The sequence below is a fragment of the Crocodylus porosus genome, unplaced genomic scaffold, assembly GCF_001723895.1.
Source record: "Crocodylus porosus isolate Cpor-Errol unplaced genomic scaffold, CroPor_comp1, whole genome shotgun sequence".
Taxonomy (NCBI): Eukaryota; Metazoa; Chordata; order Crocodylia; family Crocodylidae; genus Crocodylus; species Crocodylus porosus.
In genome coordinates, this window is record NW_017728906.1 from 146,835,359 (window position 1) to 146,858,084 (window position 22,726).

At 40.8% G+C, this 22,726-nt stretch overlaps 1 protein-coding gene across 1 annotated transcript in view; it reads right to left on the bottom strand.

The window, feature by feature from the left end:
• The window catches only part of VWA8 (von Willebrand factor A domain containing 8), a 305,200-nt gene that overhangs the window by 30,063 nt on the left and 252,411 nt on the right, over positions 1–22,726 (bottom strand). Inside the window, exons 38-40 of the mRNA XM_019528508.1 lie at positions 14,595–14,703; positions 13,687–13,843; positions 6,662–6,770 (exon numbers count right to left, since the gene is read on the bottom strand). Coding sequence (XP_019384053.1) covers positions 6,662–6,770; positions 13,687–13,843; positions 14,595–14,703 — 375 coding nt within the window. The remainder of the gene's footprint in view (positions 1–6,661; positions 6,771–13,686; positions 13,844–14,594; positions 14,704–22,726) is intronic.

Consider the following 22,726-nt stretch of genomic DNA (forward strand, 5'->3'; position numbering starts at 1 on the left):
ACATACTGAACCATGTTTGTGAAAGACACAGTACGTAGGTTTTCAAGGAGCAGCTTTTCTGGGTAAACTCTGAATAGCAATTCAATCAGTCACTTAAAAAAATGTTTATTGGGGCAACCTCCTGTAGAGTAAGCATGACCTATCCAAAGTGAAGAGAACTAGAACGAGGGGGCTGAAATAGTGTTTAGCTCCCACAGCTTTAACTAGAAGTATTTGAGTCTTTAATATACATCATGCTTGGAGAGTCACTGCTCTTTCAAGTGTTCATGATGTCCTTCCTCTTGGTAGACAAGAGTAAAACAGCAGAAAGCACTAAAGTTTCAGCTTCACTGAGCATATTCTCCACTAATTTAATTATTGTTTGCATTGACAAAGCTTTAGTTTTCAGGACACTTACTCTTAGAGGAAAAGAAGTGTGGGAAGAAAACTGCAATTAGAAGTTTTAACTATGAGCATAGATCATACCAGTATAATCATGTTAAGGGTTTTGTTTTATGCTTGTTGAAACTCGTGCTGTTCCTGTTATGAAATAAATAAAGTATATGACTTGAATATGTATGTGGGAAATTCAAAATCAACCTTCTCCTCAAATAGAAAAAAATACTACTAAAACCTTGACCCCCAGAATAATACAAAAATATTTTAGGATATTTAAGGGTTATCTGTTTCATCTAGAATTTCACATAATTTCCTTTTTACATCAATCAACTGACCAAACTCTTAGAAGCATTTTTGTACACATGATGTTGTATGCATATATTTTATATTGCACACGTTTGTTCTGCAAATAACAAGAGAATATTGTGTAAGACAGTTTTCAAACATGATTTTTTTATTAATATGATGATGATATGATAGCACTACGTTCTGAAAGTAATGCACCACCAGTCCTTTCCATCCAAAGGTATCAAAGCAGTTAGCAAATATTAATAAAGTAACCCTCAAAACACACCTGTGGCATACATAAATAATGATATAAAAAGTGGCAGACACAAAAGTTAAATAATTGTCATTACCACAGCAGAAAGAGGAAGACAGCTGTGTTATTACCAGGGATGCTGGTTTTCTCTGATAAAAAAAAAAAAAAATCCCTAATTTTTGGATTAAAAAAAGTAACCCCAAATCCACATTTTTCTGTGATTAAAATTAAACAATATATAGTGGTGTTTCACTTTAATCATGGAAAAATGTGGATTTGGGGTTACTTTTATTTAACCAAAAATTGAGGATTTTTTTTAAGCAGAGAAAAGCAGGATCCTTGGTCATTACCATATGTCTATGGTACTCAACCTTTTATCCTCATGGGCCAGATGGGGTGGTGCAGGTGCAGTGCACAGGCTGGATGGAGGTATATACGCCAGGCTCAGGTCCTGTGGCCCAGCACCAGCCCTGCCTGGCCCTGCATGCTGGGATCACGTGCCTGATCCAGCACACAGGGCCCTGAGGCTGCCCATGGGTCTGGAAATTTGGTAGTAAGGGAGTGGTAATATTTTTCCCATACTTCTGGACCTGTGGAGAGCCCCACGGGCCAGATGACACAGTGTCATAGGCTGGATCTGGCCTGCGGGCCAGTGGTTGAGCACCCCTGCAAAAGGTTCTTCTTTCATGTAAGTGTGTATGTTGGACTTTTATGTGATATCTTCCATTGCCATAATTCCCAAGAATACAGTGCTAATGGAGACATAGCACTGATATTTTTATAATGTTATCTGATTGAGTCTTCTCTAGTATAGTCCCACTATAGGTACTTCCACTGCTGTGATGTTACCAGTTGTAATGGTGAGAGATTTCCCACAAGAGCCTAGAGCAGATGAGGCTCTAGTTGTCACATGGGTTTAAAGACTCAGAGATCAGGAAAACAGACCTTATGATGAGAGGCTGAGAGCCATGGGACTCTTCAGTCTGGAAAAGTGCAGGCTAGGGGGTGATTTGGTGGCCGCCTGTAAGTTCATTAAGGGTGCTCACCAGGATCTGGGGGAACGTTTGTTCACCAGAGCACCCCAAGGGATGACAAGATCAAACAGTCACAAACTCCTCCATGACTGTTTCAGGCTGGATAAGGAAGAACTTCTTTACTGTCCGAGCCCCCAGGGTTTGGAATAGACTGCCACTGCAGGTGGTTCAAGCACCTACTTTGAATGCCTTCAAGAGACATTTGGATGTTTATCTTGCTGGGATCTTATGACTCCAGCTGACTTCCTGCCCCTGGGGCAGGGGGCTGGACTCGATGACCTTCTGAGGTTCTTTCCAGCCCTAATGTCTATGAAATCTATGACTCAGTTCTTTAGTACGCAAGCGGGTAACACAAGGGAAAAATGTTACTGCAATGCCTTGTAAGCAGAAGGGTTTCTTTTAAGAGGCTTCTGCAAGCAACCTCCAGACAACGTGGCACCTGGCTGGGGCTGGCTATTGCACTTTTTGAGTGACAGCCCAGAGATCTGAATGCACTTGGGATGGAAGTAAGATATGCAAGCTTCGTACAGCAGTTCAGATTACCTTGTGAGAGAGGGGCAAGCTGAAAGAGTTTATTTACTGGTATTCTGAAGGTTTGCTATTTCTGTGTGATCCCAGCTACAATTTGTAATGCCTTGTCATTTTTGTTGAGATCATTAATAGAAATTAGGTGAACATTGTAAATAAAAACAGCCCAAGAATTCTGTTTTCTAAAATATGCCCTGTCATTTCTTTCCAGTCTACTCCAGCAGCCCAGGTACTTCTTACCAGGGTTAAGTTGATACAACTAAAACAGTGGTTTTCAAACTTCTTAAAGTCATAGAAGTCATTCATATCACTTGTCCTACCACAGAGTTCCTACCCCTATCCTGTGAGCTGACATACACACAGGCCACCCTGGTGTGTCACCTCCCAGCCCACTCTGCCATTACCCCCGATCTCTTTGTGGTATCCCTAACGACTTATAAGGGAACTCTAGGATTCTGTCCAGAGTTTGAAAACTGCTGAACACAGTTTAAAAACTGCTGAATTAAATGAATATGCAAGCAAGACTTGAGGCTTTTCTTGGTAGAACACCAGTATAACAGTAAACTTTTTGACTGTTTGGTAACCAGGACGGTATTTCCCTTCTTTTTAAAGATGAGGCACAAAGAGACTGTTTTACAAAAAAGTATAAAGAGATGGGAACAGAACTTAGATTTGCTGAGGCCTGGCCATGTACTCTAAGGACAAAGTCCATCTTAAATTAACAACCATCCTTTCACGAGAGCAAAAAAAACAGAAGAAAAAAGCTCAAAAAAATCAGTGTCTGAATAAATAAATGAAAAATCACATAAAACTATTATGTTTTCATAATGTATAATTTAAACTTAACCTTTTTAATACTAAGTTGAAATTGATGAGTTTATTTAGAAGATGATCTGGGATATTTAAGAAATTACTATTTCAAAACCGTAATTACGAAATGAAATCTGACTTCTGAAGTACACCACAACAGATTTCGCCAGTCACTTAATATTTCTGGAATAAGGAATGTCTGATTGATAACAAAGAAAAAACCCCCCACATTTCTGCTGTTTATTAGTTGAGCTGCAACTGTGTGCTTGGTGCAATGTAGAACTAAATGAAGCCAGGGCCAGGGGCCCTACACTGAAGTGGGTCAGTCTGGTAAACCCCTGAAGAACTCAGTAAGAGCCTCTATTTAAAAGCTAAAATTAAACATGATTTGGTTCAGTGCAAAAGTTGGAAAAATTCCCAAGTAAGATGAAGCATTTGTAAACTAAATAACTCAAACCATCATAAATATAGCTTTTCTAGGAACTATATATTAAATATTTATAAAAGCCTGATTTGATCTGTGTGTTAAGAGTCTATCCAGTATAAAAATGACTCAAAAAGGTAGCCTGAGCAAAAGAGATTTTTGATGCTATCATTTTGGTCTCAATGTTGCTGAAGTTTTTGTGGTCTACCTTAAGAGATTTTTTTAAAGTTTGGTTAGTTTATTTTTATATTACGTGCTGCATAAAATTCATTCCTTACCCTGTCTCCTTGGTCAGACAGTCCTGTTATATTACATACTTGCCAGGAAGAGAGCACAGTCTCAGGAAACAGAGGGGCAGACAGCACTTTTCCTTAATCTTAAAGGTAAACTTTTTTAGCATCAAGTAACAGGATATGCTTCCTTTATTTAAAACATGGTGCTCCATTATGTTAAAACTGTGTTTAATTTGATTTCTGAATGCAGGAATTTCCACTCTAAAAACACACAGGTAAAAGAAACTAAGGAAAAAAATTTGAGTAGAAGATTCAATTAAGATGCCGAGAGAACTTCTGATGGAATACCTGCGTGAGATGGGAATAATTACCAAAATTTGGGGAAGTGAGGATTTAGATCCCCTCCTTAAAAAGCAAAGGCCCAACCCAGCAGTTCAGATTTAAAAACAATTAAATGTGGAACCAAGGCCTGTGGCATATATTCATTTAAAAGTGCCATGGAATCTGAGCCTTGATCCCAACAACTGCAGTTCTTGTCATGCCACACATGCATGGCAAGAGTCACAATTCTGGGATCAGGAATCAGATTCCAATCATGCCCTTTCTGCTTGCCATATGATCCTGGGCTCCCCCTGCACCAGCAAGTTAAAAGCAAGTTGCGTACAGCTCAGCATGACCTGGTATGGTCTTGGGGCTGACAATCAGCTGATTGTTCACAGATGTAGGGTCAGAGGGGACCTGAGCAGATCATCAAGTTCGACCCCCTGCCCTAGGCCGGAATGAATAGTGGGCTCATATGACCCCAGCTAGGTAGTTATCAAGCCTCCTTTTAAAGACCCCTAAGGTAGGAGCCAACACCACTTCCCTTGGAAGGTGGTTCCAGATCCTGGCCAGCCTGACTGTGAAGTAGTGCCTCCTGATGTCTAGCCTGAACCTACTCTCAATCAACTTGTGGCTGTTATTCCTTGTTACTTCCGGAGGTGCTCGAGGGAACAGGGTCTCACCCAATCCCTTCTGGTCCCCCCGGTAAGTTTATAGATGGCCACTAGATCCCCTCTCAGCCTTCTCTTGTGAAGGCTGAATAGGTTCTGCAGCCTCTCCTCATAGGGCCTGCCCTGCTGCCCCCTACCCAATTTGTGATTCATCTGACTGTGTAGGCGTCAATGCTTTTTAATGAGAATGGATGGGTGACAGTGTCAAAGGCCTTCCTGAAGTCCAGAAAGACTACATCCACCGCGACACCTGCGTCCAGTGCTTTTGTGACCTGATTGTAGAAGGCTATCAGGTTGGTTTGACAGGACCTGCCCTAAATGAACCCATGGTGGTTGCCCTTGAGCATCTTCCTCCCTACTGGTTCCTCACAGATATGCTCCTGGATAATTTTCTCAAAGAGCTTCCCCAGGACTGAAGTAAGACTAACAGGCCTATAGTTGCCTGGGTCCTCCCTCCTCCCTTTTTTTAAAATGGAGACCACATTGGCCTTCTTCCAGACTTCTGGCACCTGGCCAGAGCACCACAAGCGCCCCACAATGACCCCTACCAATTCCCTCAGCACCCTAGGGTGGAGACCATCTGGACCTGCTGATTTGAACATGTCCAGCCACATGCAGAAGTTCCCTAACTTGGTCCTCCCTGACTCTAGGCCTGGCAGAGTCACTCCTGAGTCTGTCCTGAATCCCGATGGGGGAGAAGCCCTGGTCCCTGCTCAGAAAAATGGAGGCAAAGAATTTGTTAAAAAGGTCTGCTTTTGTTTTTGTTGATCCCAGCCCTGAGGGAGCCCCAAACATGCCACACATTCAATTTAAGGCACCATATAAACCAGACATAAAAATGCTCTACATTGTGTGTATGTCTGGCTTGCCATTTTTTTGGCACCTTAAATGGGCACATGTGTAGTATCTTTGCCATTTATGCCACAATTAACATAGTTATTGTGGCATAAGTATAATGTGTAGAGGGGCCCCAAGTCACAACTTTGTATCTTCGGCCTATGTGAACAGACACATTTATGAATGAGATCAAATGATGCGGTTACTTATGACAAAATATGACTGGACTCTATCATCCAGGCTTCCCCTTCTTATGTTATGTAAAAGTCTCCTTTTCTAATCCATCAGCAAAAAAAATGAAAAGCAAGGAACTAGAACACAAGGAGATTGTTCAAACACGAGTGGAGAAGTTAGAGAGAATGGCTATTTTGATTTTTAAATCTATCCATGTTTAAAAACATAAAAACCTGACCATAGTTGAGCACTATGCTGCACAATCACATACCTGCAAAACTGTGAATATGAGTGATTGAGAGACACCCTCCCAATGTCCGAAACATTATCCTTTTTGAGCCAAGGAGGCACTGTAAGACAGAGGCCAGGAAAAGGGACTGGGATCCATGCAATCCCACCAATACCCTAAGGTACTCTCTCCTATAGGATTAAATAATGCTCCTGAATAAAAATCTAGGGGCAGCTGTGTGGGAATATTGCAACAAGCATCTTTTGAGTTGACTAGACTATAAGGCCGCTTTAATGCTGCTTTTGAAGCAGTAAAGCATGCCTGTGTTCAACTTAAGTATGCATAAGAACCTGATTTGTTCTATTGACTTTCAAAGATATTTTCCATCCAACAGTTGTAAAATGATAAAGATCAGCTGGTAACATTTAGGACCTAATCTAGTGATATGATAGCTTCCCTTTGACAATGAATAAAGCATTACCTGCAGATTATCTAGAATGATTCGGAGTGATTGAACTTGCCGTCGGACCGCTCCAGAGAACCTTTCATAAGTAGATGCATCATATTCACTCATCTTGATCTCCTTTAATCTGAAGCAAGAAACAGGACAAGCTGCTAAGACCAAATCAGGTGAAAAAGCACATCTTATGCTAGCAAAAGAATGAGTAAATTTGTTTGCTGATAATGTTTTAACCCAAAATGGCAGTGTCTAGACTTTGAGAAAACCCAAAAAAGCAGCAGCTGCTTTGATTAAACTTGGAAAAGTCATGTAATTACCTGTGTTCATAAAGGCCGCAACTTTAGCAGTCTCAGATACTATTGTTTTAGTGACTGGGTTGTAAACCATATGCTTTGAAAGCTGTGTTAAAATTACAAACAGCTTTAGTTCAGTTATTGCTTCATATATTTAGAAACAGTCTGGGTAACCTTGCTTTAACACAAAGGCAAGGTAAAGTTGTGCCTGGAAATTCTCTCCTATGACTGACTAGTTTGTTTTAAAGGCTATCTTTATCTTTCATGTAGAACATGAAGAAACCTCAGAACAAAGGGAAAGTCTTGAACAAATATGTAAGCCTGCCCTCTGCACGCACATTGTTAATTGTGCAATTACCTTAAGACCAGCCCCACTGGAGGGGGCCTAAGTTACACAAATTCTGATATACCTTTCAGTGAAGGTCTTACCTACAGACAGGTTTCATAATACTTTTATCTACATCTGTTTCTAAAGCAAATAAAGTTCTAGTAGCGTAATTGTTAGGGTGAAAGCAGTGATACTAGTATAAAAGTATAGTGTAAAGTAAGCTATATTTGTTTATTGCTAATTTTAAATATGAGCACTTCTATACAATTGTGTCCACACTATGTTAAATATCTGTTTTTTAAAAATATAATTAAAGTGGTACCAAAACCAGCAGGTGTAGATAACATGAGATGTAGCTTAATACCCCATCACAAGTTACTTCCTTGGAGCAGAAATATGACAGTTGTTAGGACTGGATCCAACTCTACGCAAAAGCAATAGAAAGACTCTCATTGTGGGAGCTGAGCGTGAGATCCCACCCTTGTCTTCTCCAGAGCTATCATGTTTTTTTACATTGAATTAAGCATAGATACCATAACAGAAGAATATTGAAGCAACCTATCTAGGAAGCAACAACTTTTACCACTGTGTACTGGCATTCACTTTGGTGATTCCAGGTATCTAAATTTAATACCTTCATGCCATATAGAAAATAACCTCTTAACTCTTAAACTAAAAATCATATATGCAGTTTTACTACAGCAGCCATGGGCTGGGGTGGCACAGTTGACAGCCCAAGAGGCTGTAATTTTGAGGCCGTAGCAGAAGCGTTCATGGTGCCTCGGCCTGTCAGATACTAATGAAATCTCTGAATTCTGCTCAATGCCTTGTCACAAAGACATGAAAAAGGAAGGACTCAGGATCTTGTGTCCACTATGAAAGTTACCTAAGAAGGCTGTTGATTTAAAAAAACAAACAAACATAGTATCTATCAGGAATAACATTTTAACACTGTTCTGATTAACTCACAGGTCACTACACAGATTTGCTAAAGATTGTCTCAAATGCCAAAGTGAATGTTATCTATATTAAAAATGATATAATCAGCAGACAGCAGTCTTAGTTTGATGTCTGCAGAGAGAACAGCTGTATAAATGATGTTTTTGCTAGAGAAAAAAGTCCCTAAATTGCATAGCAATATTGATAAGAAAAACACAAATTTTAGTCCTGAATATAAAAAAAAAAAGCAATAAAAATCTAAATAATACCAGAGGTACTGCACAAAAATCTAAATAATACCAGAGGTACTTCAGTCTTCGATGACAGCTTAAAATATTTCGCTTACAGGCATGCATGATGACACCACATAAAATGGACCATGTTTTATTTTAATTAGGATGAAATCTGGAAATAATATACTAGAATGTTTCAGATTCAGAAAAATTCTCTGACAAGGTGTCATGTCTCAAGAGACTCTGCAGGCTGGAATCTGAGACATGAAATAGAAGAATAAGTCGAGAAAACTTTTCTTCTATTGATAATGCAAGTGACTGCAAATGTTCTCTACAACCAGTAATATCCAGCCCAGAAAGTTATAATTTTAAATCCTACCCTCCCACTCAGAACTGCCAAGAAGACTACACTATAATTAAGTAGTCCATGCAAATAATTACATATAAGCAGATGATATATTCTGCAATTTACTTCACTTTCTCCTCAGTCATGACAGTGCATGTGAGTGGCAATGACGTACAAACTAGGAGTGTGCGAAACAGGCTGTATCCGATTTGGATTCGGCCTGAACCAGGACAGTGATTCAATTAATTGATTTGGATCACTGTTCCCGATTCGATTTGGCTGAATCCGAATCTGAAGATTCGATGCTGATTTGGAGAATCAGTGATTCGGACATAGACGCAGCTTTAAATGTCATTTTTTTACATACCTTGAGGAACCAGGTGCGGCTCATGAATGCTGCAATGGTGGGGAGAATGGAGCATCCCACAGGAGCGTCCGGGTCTCCCCCACATGCTTGGTGGTGAACCCAGAAGTGGACCAGAAGTACTTCCAGTCCACTTCTGGGTCCGCTGCCAAGCGTGCGGGAGTACCCCAGGTGTACCCCCCAGGCCCAGGAAGCACCAGTCACCGAGCCAGAAGGGCACGGGGGGCCGTGCTCCCCGGTGGACTTGGAAGTGGACCGCATATGCTTCTGGTCCACTTCTGGGCCTGCCGCCAAGCGCGCTGGGGACTCCCCTGCACTCCTCTGTTATGCTTCATCTGTCCCACCATTGCAGCATTCACAAGCCGCCTGGTACCTTGAGGTATGTGGAAAAAACATTTAAAGCTGTGTCTATGTCCTAATCATCGAATCTTTCTGAATCTCTCTGAATCGATTTGGAGAGTTCCAATTTGATTCAGAGAGATTAAAAGGTCTCCTGATTCAATTTGAAGATTCAGCCACCGAATTGGGCAGCCCTAGTATAAACCCTGAAAGTTGGGGAAATTCTGGTGTAAGACCTTCAACTTTTCTTGGGCTGTGCAGGAGATCCCAACTTTTCCCTATTAGTTCCTACTAAGTACCAGCGCGTAACAAAACAATGTATGGGATAAACATGGCTTCTTAGGTCCAAAATAGGCTATATTACCCCTGGCAGATGTAGGTGCAAATCCAGTTTAGAAATGTATAAATTGTTGAGAAGATGTCATGTATGCAGATGTTCAGATTCTATAGCATAAGGGTGGCACACTCCTACACATAATCATAGATTCATAGCAAATTAAGGTTGGAAAGGACCTCAGGAGGTCATCTAGTTCAGTCCCCTGCTCAAAGTAGGACCACCCCAAAGTAGATCACCCCAGCCAAGGCTTTGTTTAGCCAGCTCTTAAAAATATCCAAGGGTGGAGATTCCACAACCTCTCTGGGTAAACTGTTTCAGTGATTTACTACCATCTTAGTGATAAAGTTTTTCCTAATATCTAACCTAAACTTCCCTTGCTGCAACTTGAAACCATTGCTCCTTGTTTTGTCATCTGCTACCACTGAGAACAGTCCAGCTCCGTCCTTTTTGGAACCACCCTTCATGTAGTTGAAGGCTGCTAATAAATCTCGGCCCCCTGTCTTTTCTCCAGATGAAATAAACCCAGTTCTTTCAGTGTCTTATTATAAGTCATGTGCCCCAGCCCCCTAACCATTTTTGTTGCTCTCCGCTGGACTCTCCAATTTGTCTATACCCTTTCTGTATTGGGGGGCTCAAAACTGGATACAGTACTCTAGATGTGGCCTCACCAGTACCAAACAGAAGGGAATAATCACTTCCTTCAATGTGCTGGCAACTCTCCTACTAATGCAGCCCAGTATGTTATTAGCCTTCTTGGCAACAAGGGCACACTGTTGGCTCATATTCAGCTTATCGTTCACTGTAACCCCCAGGTCATTTGCCGCAGAACTGCTGCTTAGCCAGTCAGCCCCCAGCCTTCACCCCAGCTGCATGGAATTGTTCCATCCTAAGTGCAGGACTTTGTACTTGTCCTTATTGAACCTCATGAAATTTCTTTTGGTCCAATCCTCCAATTTGTCTAGGTCTCTGAATCCTAGCCCTAACTTCTCGCATATCTACTACTCTCCCCAGCTTGTTATCATCTGTAAACTTGCTGGGGCACTCCACTTGATACTGGCTGCCAACTAGACATCAAGCCATTGATTAGTACCCTCTGAACAGTTTTCTATCCACCTGACAATCCATTCATCGAGCATGTACTTCCTTAGCTTGCCTGCAAGAATGCTGTGGGAGACTGTATCAAAAGACTTGCCAAAATCAAGGTACATCACATCCACTGGTCTCCTCACATCCACAGAATCAGTCATCTGATCATAGAAGGCACTCAGGTTGGCCAGGCATGACTTGCCCCTGGTGAATCCATGCCGACTATTCCTAATCACCTGCTTCTTAAATGCTCAGAAATGGATTCCTTGAGGACCTGCTTCATGATTTTTCCAGGGTTGTGGTAAGGTCTGTAGTCCCCCAGATCCTTCTCCCTCTCTTTCTTAAGATGGGTGCTATATTTGCCCTTTTCCAATTGTGCAAGACCTCTCTTGACTGTCACGAGTTTTCAAAGATAATAGCTTGTGGCTCTGCAATCACATGGGTTGACTCCCTCAACACCTTCAGGTGCATTGCGTCCAGCCCCATAAACTTATACCTGTCCAGCTTCTCTAAATACTCTCTAAACTGTTCTTTTGCTACTGTTGGTTGCTCAGCTCCTCCCAAAACTGATGCCAAGTGCAGTAGTCTGGGAACTGAGCATGCCTGTTGAGAGTGAGGTAAAAAAGGAATTGAGTACTTCAGTCTCAGGGACCCACACTTCCCCTGATCTTCCCCTTGTTGCTCACATACTTGTAGAAACCTTTCTTTTAGCTTTCAAGTTCTTTGCTAACTGCAACTCCAATTGTGCTTTGACCTTCCTGATTTCATCCCTGCATGCTCAAGCAACACTCTTCTATTCTTCCCTAGTTGTTTGTTCAAGTTTCCACTTGTAAGCTTTTTTTTTTGTGTTTTAGCTCACTGAAGAGTTGCTTGCTAAGCCAAGCTGGTCTACTGCCACAGTTGCTAGTCTTCCTGAGCACTGGGACGGTTCATTTCTGAGCCCTCAGTAATATTTCTTTAAAATACAACCAGCTCTCCTGGACTCCTTTCTCCCTCAGACTGGCTTCCCAGGATCCTTACTCTGCTGCTCTCCTTCCTTTCCTCAGGATCCTGAACTCAATCATCTCATAGTCACTGCTGCCCAAGTTACCATCCACTTCTAACATTCCCCACTAATTCTTCCCTGTTTGTGAGCAGCAGATCAAGAAAAGCAAGCCCCTAGTTGACCTCTCCAACACTTGCACCAGAAAGTTGCACTTTCCACTCTCCAAAAAACCTCCCGGATTGCCTGAACACTGCTGTAATGTTCTCCTAGCAGATGTCAGGGTGACAGAAGTCCCCCATTAGAAACAAGGCCTGTGCTTGGCATACTGTCACTAGCTGTTGGAAGAACAGGCTCATCTTCTTGGTCTGGTGGTCTATAGCAGACACCTACTATGCTACCCTTGTTGCTCTCCCCTCTGACCCTAACCCAGAGCTTTCAACAGGCCTATCTCCAGTTTCATATTGAAGCAATCATACAATTCTTTTACATAAAGCACAACTCTTCCTCCTCTTTTCATCTTCCTGTCCTTTCTGAACAATTTATACCCATCCACGATAGTGGTTCAGTCAAGTGAGCTATCCCACCAGGTCTCTGTTATTTCAATCATACCATAGTTCTGTGACTGTGTGAGGATATCCAATTCTTCATGCTTGTTTTCCAGGCTCTGTGCATTCACGTACAGACACCTGAGCTAACTAGCTAATGGCCTTATTTTCTCCAGAAGAATGAGAAGACATCCCCTATTGCCCTTTTCTGATTATGTTTTCTCCAAGTCATCCACTTCCCTGACTCTATTCTTCATTCCCTCGTAAACCTAATTTAAAGCCCTCCTCACTAGGTTAATGAGCCTGTCTGTGAAGACACTCTTTCCTCTCTTCTTCAGGTGGGTCCCATTTCTTCATAGCAAGGTACCCCCTGCCCCCATGGCGGTAGTGCCAGTGTGGAGTTGTGCCCCCTGCTGCTGCCAGGCAGGTAGGGGGTGCCTCGCTATGGTGGTGTGGCTAGCGTGGGGCCCCCAGCAGTGGCACAAAGGCTCCCTGCCCTGCCGTGGAGGCCCCTGGGGGGAAGGCAGCAGGGTGGGGAGCTCTGAGCTCACAGCAAGCAGCTTGCATCCTCTCTTGCCCCACGCACAAATCTGGGAGGCAAGTGTCCCCCCTACCTCCATGCCTCCCTCCCTGCTGCCCCCTGGACGAGTTGTCTGTGGCTTTGTCCTGCTCCTGGCTGGGCAGCGCCTCCAGTCCCAACCCTGCCCTGCCCTGTCCTGCCCTGCCCTATTCTACTCTACTCCTTCCCTCTCTCTGGCCTCAATCTATCCTCACCCCAGGCCCCATGCACAGACTTACCTGGAGGAAGATGTGGGAGCTGCACATGCCATGTGCATGTGCACATGAACATGGTACCCCCTGCCTCCGATCACCCTCCTCCCACTTCCCCCAGCCCCAAGCAGCCCTTGCAGGCTGGATCTCTGCCAGCCTGCAAGAGGGAATCCACATTTCCAAAGTTTTTCTCTTTGACTAACCTACTGCGGGTGGCAATCTTTACTTTAAAAAAAAAAAAGAGGATGTCACATGGGCTGCAACAGTATGTTGATTGGACTACATGCACCCCACAGGTTGAGAACAACTGTCCTAAGGTGTTAATTAGTGTTGATGTACAATTGTAAACAGTGGTGATTAGGGAGCAGTTATCAAGTATTGTAATTTTATCAGAATAACTTTAGTTATTTATTGTCATAATGCTATACAACTGAACTTCTTGGGTGAGGGAAGAAAAAGAAGTCAAAACTGAATGTTAACCTCTGTTTAAAAGCCTTTTCACCCATTTCCCTCGCAGCTCTCTTCACCTCCTCCGGAACAGCATCTTTCTCAGCTTGAGATATCTGGTAAACCTTGTGACCAGCATCCAGTCGATAGGGCCCACCTTTGCCGCCCAGCCCCGCTGTGTCTCTCCCACCTGGAACAGTCAGTATAAAAATCAAAAATGCATATTTGATGATGATTATGACATAGTGTTTATTTTCCTTTTTTACAGCCTCTAGTGTCACCCCAGTGCATACCATTAAAAAAATATCCTCAAGTCCCTTGGAAAATACTTTACATGCAAACACTTGCATGCTTTCTAAAGTGAAGAAACACTTGCATGCTTTCTAAAGTGAAGAAATGCCAAGTAAAGAACAGTTATAGTTTTATATTTCTGATTTACACTGCTCACATCCAGGTTTTGTTTGCATCAGTGATGAAATTTACCCCTGTGGGAATGGACCTTTACTTCACTTAAGTCCTACACAAATCCTCACGGCTATTAGCCCTTATAGCCATTGATTCTTGTAACTCTAAAGGAATTAGGATTTTATTTCTCCAGAGTTTGTTGGCTGACTGTGCACCTGAGATTTATACTACTATATTTTCTGCGTCCTTTCATGTCATTTAAAATTAGGGGACACCGCATTACCAAAATATTAGCAGAGAAAAAACAAATGGTTTAAAACATGTATGAAATAAAGATATTTGTGTGTGTCCTGGTCTAGTCTTGGGCATGAGCAGAAATTTTTCATCTTCCCCACAATGCATTGGATTTAAATAGTTTCCACTAGGAAATTAATTTCACAGTCAACACAGTTTTGAAATCTTTAACTCTCAGAGAACGTATTTGGGACATCCTTCAAAGACACATGGTACATCATGAAAAGAAAATGAGAGCAAACCTGTTCCACCAGCCCAGGTATTCCCACCAACATGAGGCATGTTGTCTAGATCTATCTTTCCATGCTTAGGGGAGCTTACATCCAAACCACTGTCTCTCTCGATGGTTATCTGTCAAATTTAAAACAGAGAAAGCTTTAAATATCACTGGATTTTAGAGCCAGCATGAATTCTATGGTTATCCTGATAATCTGTTGCCTTCTGGTCAGGAGCAGGGGACCCAGACTGAATCCAAGAGAGGCATTCTGGCAAAACATATAAAATAGAGCTCCAAGAGAAGGAAGATCAGACTTGAACCTCATCAAACAGGGAGAAGTCTTGAGGCTTGAACACACTATAAAAGAATGCATTTAAAATATAATTACTAAATTATATATTTAAAATTCTAATATTATAAAAGCCTTTATCTGTCTGTCCATAACACTTTATTCGCACTCTGACTGGCTGACTGAAACAGACAATCAGAGCGCTCCAAGTGCTTGACAGGAGACCGTGCAGTGGAGAGCTGCCATGATGGTGAAAGCAGCGCCAAGGACCGGATGGAGTGTGGGGGAGCTGAGGCCAGCAGCTTCCTGCAAGCGGCGCCGGCACTGGACCTCAACAAAAGCCGGCTGGGATAGGGAGAGGGGGCACAATGGGGGAAACTGGCCCAGTCCTGAAGCAGCAAGGGGAGAGGAGGAAGGGGGAAGGGAGCAGACCCAGTCCTAAACTGGAGTGCTGGCATCACAGTGCGGCCTCACTCCCCCCCTGCCAACAGATGCAAAGTGGAAAAAAAACCAAAGCGCACTTTACAAGCAGCAGGCACTGGAGGGACAGAGCAGGGGGGGCAAGGCCAGCAGAAGACTAGGGGCGGTGCACACATGGAGCCAGACTGGTGCGGGGGGAGACAGAGGCAGAGCAGCAGCAGCACAGAGGTGACAGCAATCAATTCCCCACCCCCTTCATTCTTTACAGGTAATTGACTAGTATAATTATAACATTTTAAGATCCTAATGTAGTCAGGCTAAACTGTCATCTTAAATTATAAAGTTATGGCATCCTGGTCGTTCATTGGCAGAGGTGAAGCTTGGTATACATCTCATAGAATCGTAGAGCGGTGGGGCTGGAAAGGCCCTCCCTATTCCACCCCCTGCCTGAGGCAGGATCATCCTTATCCAAACCACTCTGTACAAAACCATTGACTAACCTATTAATAAAACTACACAGTCAACCCTGATGCAACCATTAGAAACAGCACCCTAACCTGCCATAGGTAAAGCACAGGGAGAACAGTGGCCATTGTCCTCGTGCTATGAAGGTTGTTAAAATACGCTTGTTAAAATACGCTCGAGAGAGCTCAGGAGATGGGCTACATGCCCCACTACAGAGGAAGGCAAAACTACTCACAGTCTGCACCAATCTGACTAAGGCATAACACATATTAGTACTTCCTACAGCTCATTTCTCTCGTAAAAGGTGCCAGCATTGTCACAGTCCTGCAGGCTGAAAGCCTCTTTCTCATAGCACCACAAGCAGTGGCAACAAACTCTTCCAGTGTACCTGAACCTTCTCTTTAAGCAAACAGTTGGTTCAAGTCACATGTGTGTTTAATCCTTGGCTTCCCTGATAACATTACCAATAAAGACAAGGACGGCATTAATGGTTTTTCTTATACGAATACCTGTCTATTGTGGCTGGACTTTGCCCATCAACTCCCTGCACACACAGCTCACCAAACAACTGTCAGATGGTCATAACTAGAGTCACTGATGACTGGTGCTGTATTCAGCTACGTGAACTATTTGAGATAGAAGGACAACTCTCCTATTACCAATTCCTGGAGTCACAGAATGAATCCATTTTTACTTTATGCCTTGACTTTAGGTTAATCTTCTGTAAGTTAATATTATTATTTGAAACATAACTTAATGCCATGGATGTGTATAGAACACTGATCTAGGTTTTATGAATGGTTGTTTCTCTCCCAGATGTTTATGCTACATCTATTCTACTATTAAATGTATGCATTGTTTTGAATATATTACATTTTACTGCTCATCCAGGAATAAGTTGAGTGGCACTATCAGGGTTTCCATCAGAGCTGTGGAACAGTTTAATTCCTGATTTCAGTGTGTGCCACTATTGACACTGGCATGAATTCCACACATATTTTTTAACTGAAAACATGTGTCCTAACAACAGTGTCTTGGCAACTATTCAAAAAATAATTCTTCATTCTTACAGTTCATAAAGGTACAACACACCCTCTGTGAACCTTGTCAATAGTGTAAAATCAAGCTGTAATCTGATACACTACATTAAATTAATATTTGCATACTAAAAATAGATGCTTAGCAACACAACTGTGTGTTTTAACCCAATTTTAAAAAAATACACTATCTGCTGGAAGAGAGGCATCCTAGGTTAAAATACACAATCCTTTGGGAATCATTTGGTCAGTTCCCAAATATATCAAAGTTACTAGGTAAACAAAAATTGCTAAGTTGAGTTAAAAAAATGAATGCAGGCCTTGCAAGATACAACACAAATAATGTTCTTTAAAAAGGAACAAAAATATGGGAAATTCTGTGCGTTTTGGTCCTTCTGGGCCCATTTTTGGACACCCTTCCCCCCAAAAAAGATACCAAACGAAGCTTTATAAAGTTGTTTAGCTGTAGCCAGTGATTTTCATACTATACTTTATATTCTCCTAGTTTTTTAACTATTGAATGGTTTTTACTAAGTGAAGATTATATGGAAAGACAGCCTTTTTGAGCTTTCTATTCAGGAGAGTTTTATGAAACAAGGGAAGTGTGTGCAATTGAGTTGTTCATGATTATGAAATTAAAACCAAGCTATAAAGTACTTTTTTTGTCTCTAAGAGCTGCAGATCTCATAATGTGTAGTAATTCTATTAAAAAAGATTTCCTTAACACTGATATTCCTATTGGTAATAGAATGTGGCAATAGTAATGCTTTTATTTTGAAGAGCAGAGTGATTTATTGCCTTCGATATCACAGTGTAGCAGAACATTATAACTAGTCTTTAAAAGAAATTTTAGAAAATGAGTATGAGGGAGTAACTTGTCCTTCTTACTAAATTATCTGCATTTAATTATCAGGTGTTTTTGTTTTGCATACTTGGAATACTCAAAATGCTAGTATAGTATATAACAGCAACACAGGTGCATATTTCATGCCCACGAACTGCTACTTGGTCACATAATTGCACATTTTAATAAATACCAGCCATGCACACAAAACGAAAAAATACTGGTACTACTGAGGTGCAGCTGAACATTTTGATGAGAGACATTTTTATATACAGAGTGGAATTTTCCATTTATATTTATCATATATTTAGCATATGTATTAAATTAATACCATGTTAGTTCTCTGTGAAATAAAATAATTTGGAGTGATTAGAATGAATAAAGGTGAAATGCTTTGGGATAGATTATTTAATTTAGGTTTTATTTTGAGTAACTCAGGGTTAACCTAATGTAAGAGGACCTATCAAGAATGTAATAGATTTATCCAGATTTAAAAATAGTCTGATTTCCATATATACTACATTCCAGTGCTTAGTTTGCCTTTAGTTTAAAAATGGAGAATTTGGCTATTGTAGCCTGGTATCACTTGTGGAGCAATGACAGAATTTGACCTTCTAATAAAATTAGAGAGAGGGTAGGGCTTAAACTGTGGGCATCTTTGAAAGTTAAAAGGGAAAAAGGGTTGTGTGGGTTGAAATGAAGGAGGTGGGGAATAAATGGAGGGACTTACAAGGAGGGGCAAAAAAGAAACATGCCATTTCTTTATGTGCATATAACTATATGCAAGTGAAAAGCTTTATTCATTACTGTCAAGACTTCATATAGCATGCTGTGAGTATCACAGCTAAGTGAAACAATAGATGAATTCAGTAAAGCAGTCCTGAGTTTTAGCTATGAGGTAAAGGTCAGAGGAAAATGGAAAAGAATTTGGAATTTTTCTTTTAAAATGTCCTGCTAAGAGGACTGATTTCCAACATGACCACTAATTCCATGATATCTAGGGCACACCAATATTTTGTGTATTGTCTCAGTTTGTTTATAAATCGGTGACAGATTATCTAGAAACAAATTTACGTTTCCATTTTATTTCTCTTGGTTTGGGCAGTACTTTATGGTGTCATACACATAAAAAGCAGAATTGACATTCTCTATTATGATTCCATGTGCCTGTAGAAACAAAATCACCAATTAAATTAAGAGGCTGATGTGGGCCCTGAACCTCCATGTGTCTCACAGTTCTAGTAGGTCCGTAGTTATGGTAGTCGATTAAATAAGAGAAGCAAGGTTTTTTGGTGATACCTTTTACTGGACCAGCTGTATAGCTGGGAGAGATATTAGCCAAGCTTTTGGGCACAAGGTGCCCTTCTTCAGATCTGAGCTTGTCTAACATCTCTCCCATTTTTTATTAGTCCCTTAAAGGATATTGTCAAAAAACCTTACTTCTCACACAGTTCTAGCCTTTCAAACATTTTGTGTCCTCAAGCAGGAGCATCTCTACTAGTTTGATCACTCAGAAGATGCCATTTAAATTATGGAGAATGTGCGGATGCTCTAAAACCAGGGGATTGAGCAAGATTTGTATTATAAATGTTTGCATGAAGGACATGAGGTTTTCAGTATCAACGCTACAAGCCAGGAAGATGGTGCTAGCCACAGCTTGCATTTGAGAACTGTGCCACACTGTGGAACCCAAGTAGCTGAAGAAGCTGAGAAAGAAGGAAATGAAAAGGGAAATGTAAAAGCCCCTCAGAGTGATAAAAATAATTCAGCTTTATCCTCTGGTTCTATTACTTACATCTGTGCTACCTATAGCAAAGACTAAGAATCCTGATTTGGACTTCCAAGCCACTCACATAGGTCAATGGTATCTGAACTGGTCTGGTGCTCACATCATCTGAGATGGAAAGATGTCTTTTACTATTACATTTGCATGACTACTCTATCATTATGCATGAAAACAGATGTAACAGTTGAAATGTTTTTGACAGTTGAAATAGGAGGCCTCAAAGAGAGAAAGGGAGAAGGACTGGAGGGTTGGAAAGGGGGAAGAGAAAACAGAGAATTAGGGGAAGTTGGAGGGTCTGAGGGGGGACCCCTGTAGTGCCAGATGGAACTAGACAAATGTTACATATGGTATTACAAAAGCTTCCAATACAAACATTTATTCTTTGAAAGAGGGATGTTTTAGTGGTGGATCTCCCATTTTTGTTGTGCTATAGGCAGCATGCCCCTGTAGCACTACAGCGGTAACTTCTGTCCATTGCCTTTTTCACATATGAAAAGTTGGTGTGTCCTCAAAATTACAGCACTTCCTTTTTTTTTTTTTTTTAAGTACAGAATGATTTTTCTGAAAATTTACAAGCAAATCAAATGTCAAAATAAATTTAATCTATTTTGGAACCATAAGTATTGAAACTGTTTAAATTAAAATTATGCGTTTATTGCCTGGTATCACTATAAAGTAAAATCAAGGTTGTTTCAGTGTATTTCTATATCTTAACATGGTTGGATTTCTCCTGAGTTTAAGCTCCATGTACTTAGGTTTATAATGATCAGTTTGGGATAACAATAACACTACTATATAATTTTATCTAAAATAGTTGATATATGCTCTCAACCCCGAAACTTTGTTTTTAGCAGATATTTTTGTTTGGGACTACATACACCATGCTTGCAAGCTCAGATCTTTTCTTTCATTTCCCAGTTTTTAGGTAAACAATGAGGTTATTTAAAAAACTTGCAGCAACTGATTCACTGGAATGATATACTGAAAATTGGGGATTTTTTTATCAAAGAAAACCAGGGTCTTATATTCTACTGCCTTTCCAACAAAGAGTGGGCACAATTGGGATTTAACAATAGATAAAAGGAAATCTTGATAGCTTGGCCAAAAAACCTTTGCTCAGACTTCTTATACAAAATCTCCTGAGTATGAAGATACATCTAGCTCTTGGCTGGAAAAGCAAAAGATGAGTGATTGCCTTTTCATGATCAATGAGGACACCTTTTAATTAAGTGTGAAGGATTCCTTTTTTTTTTTTTTGGTTACTTTTTAATGCAGACTGAGATGCATTCCTGATGTAGACTGACTTATCTATTGTAGCCATCACCTGTCACCCTTTCTAGATTAAATATTTTTGTTCATCACAGTAAGGTGCTAGAGAGAGTACTTACTTCTATATAGCGGTTTGGTTTTTTATCTGGGTAACTTCATTAAAATTGCTGGGGAGAATGAGATGTCTCCATGCCTCCCACACCAGAAATGGCTGCCAGAGCAGCTCCTCTGCAATCCTCACATGTATTAAAAGCCAGTCCTTAATGAAGGATGGTAGAGGAACTGCTGGCTTCCAGAAGAGATGCATTTCTACGCAGGGAAAGGGCAGACAAGGTTCTTTGGGTGAATCTGATATCTTTTACTAGACCAACTGAAGTGGTCTAATATATATAGTTAATATATATATTATATATTTATATAGATATAACTAATATATTTTATATTGGTCTAATAAAAGATATCAGATCACCCAAAGAACCTTGTCTGCCTATGTCCTTAGATCAACACAGCTACAACCTACACCCCCACACAGGGAAATATCACCTACAAATGCACTTGCTGGGCTAATCTCTGCTCCTTCTAAAATCAAAAAATTTCAAATCTCTTCCTCTTAATGTAAGTAACAGCAACATTTTAACAAAATAATTATTCTTAAAAGAGAAGAAAAGAAAACTGACAAGAAATACTGATTTATTAGGCTTTTGACTTCCAAGCCCAGCTTCCAACAGGTACTAAGGAGCCTCTACTTGATTCAATATATTTGCTCACTTGTGTTTTCCAAAATTATATTCCCTCCTCCTTTCTGGGGAGGTAACACAAAGACAGATGCATTCCTCACAGGATTTCTTCAGTTCACATCTCCAGAATGTAAATGCGTGAACCTCTCCCTCATTGTATATGGTGACAAATCACTGACAAAAAATTTTGTAAAGCCTTTAATCGGCACCTCTAACACTCTGGAACACCCCAGACATGCCAGGTGCAGCACATTTGCTAAAACCACTGGAAGTAACATGATTACATGCCTCTCTCAACATAAAATCCACATGCACAATTGTGTTAAATGATATCTACAAAAGAGCAAGGGCCAGAACTGCAGTATATATATATATATATATATATATATATATATAGAGTTGTAGGAAAATTTACACCTAGTGTATTACAAATGGAAAGCTGAGGTAGAGAGTTTCAAATGACTTCACCAGCACTCATTCAAGACAATTAGCGAGTAAATGCCTAAACTTACTGCTGGGAAATGACAGGGGTGGGAAACTGGGGGCGGAATAGAGCTGTTAGCTATATGTTTAACTACAGCCATTTTTGGGCAGAACTGATGTTGAAGGTAAAGGTGATGTATGCAGTCATACCCTCCTTATGGCTTTGACTTTCCTAACATTTAGTTTTCTATCATTGTCTGAACTACAAGATGGGAATCCTGCTAAGGTGCAAAGAGACAGCTTGTAACACCCTTTTCTCATTTAAGAGTTGTGCAAAAGAAGGAAAGAATTAGCTTGATCATTTGACCTTCCCTTAACAAACAATATATGTAAAATGGACATAACTGTAGTAGAAAAGAATGCCTTCTATAAAAGAATACAGTATTTTAAAAAATCCAGATTTTGCCTGATTAATTACAGATGTAAAGATGTATTTTCTCCTGTTCAGCCAGCATTAAAAGGTACACTACTGGTGATATATTTGCTAAGAAGACTAAAATACACTGATTTTGTCCCAGTTATGATTCAGGAGGTGCTAAACTAACTATTATAATCACTATGACAACTTTTATCATGAGCATATTTTAAAATTAGGGCCATATCTTTGGTTGCTGGGAAAGATCATATATAATTTCATAGTTTCAGTTTCTAGGGTTGGAAGGGACCTGAGTAGATCATCAAGTCTGGCCCCCTGCCATGGCAGGAAAGATTACTGGGGTTAAACGACCCTGGCAAGGTGTACATCTAGCCTCCTCTTAAAGACCCCCAGGGTAGGAGCCAGCACCACTTCTCTTGGAAGTTGGTTCCAGATCCTAGCCGCCCTGACT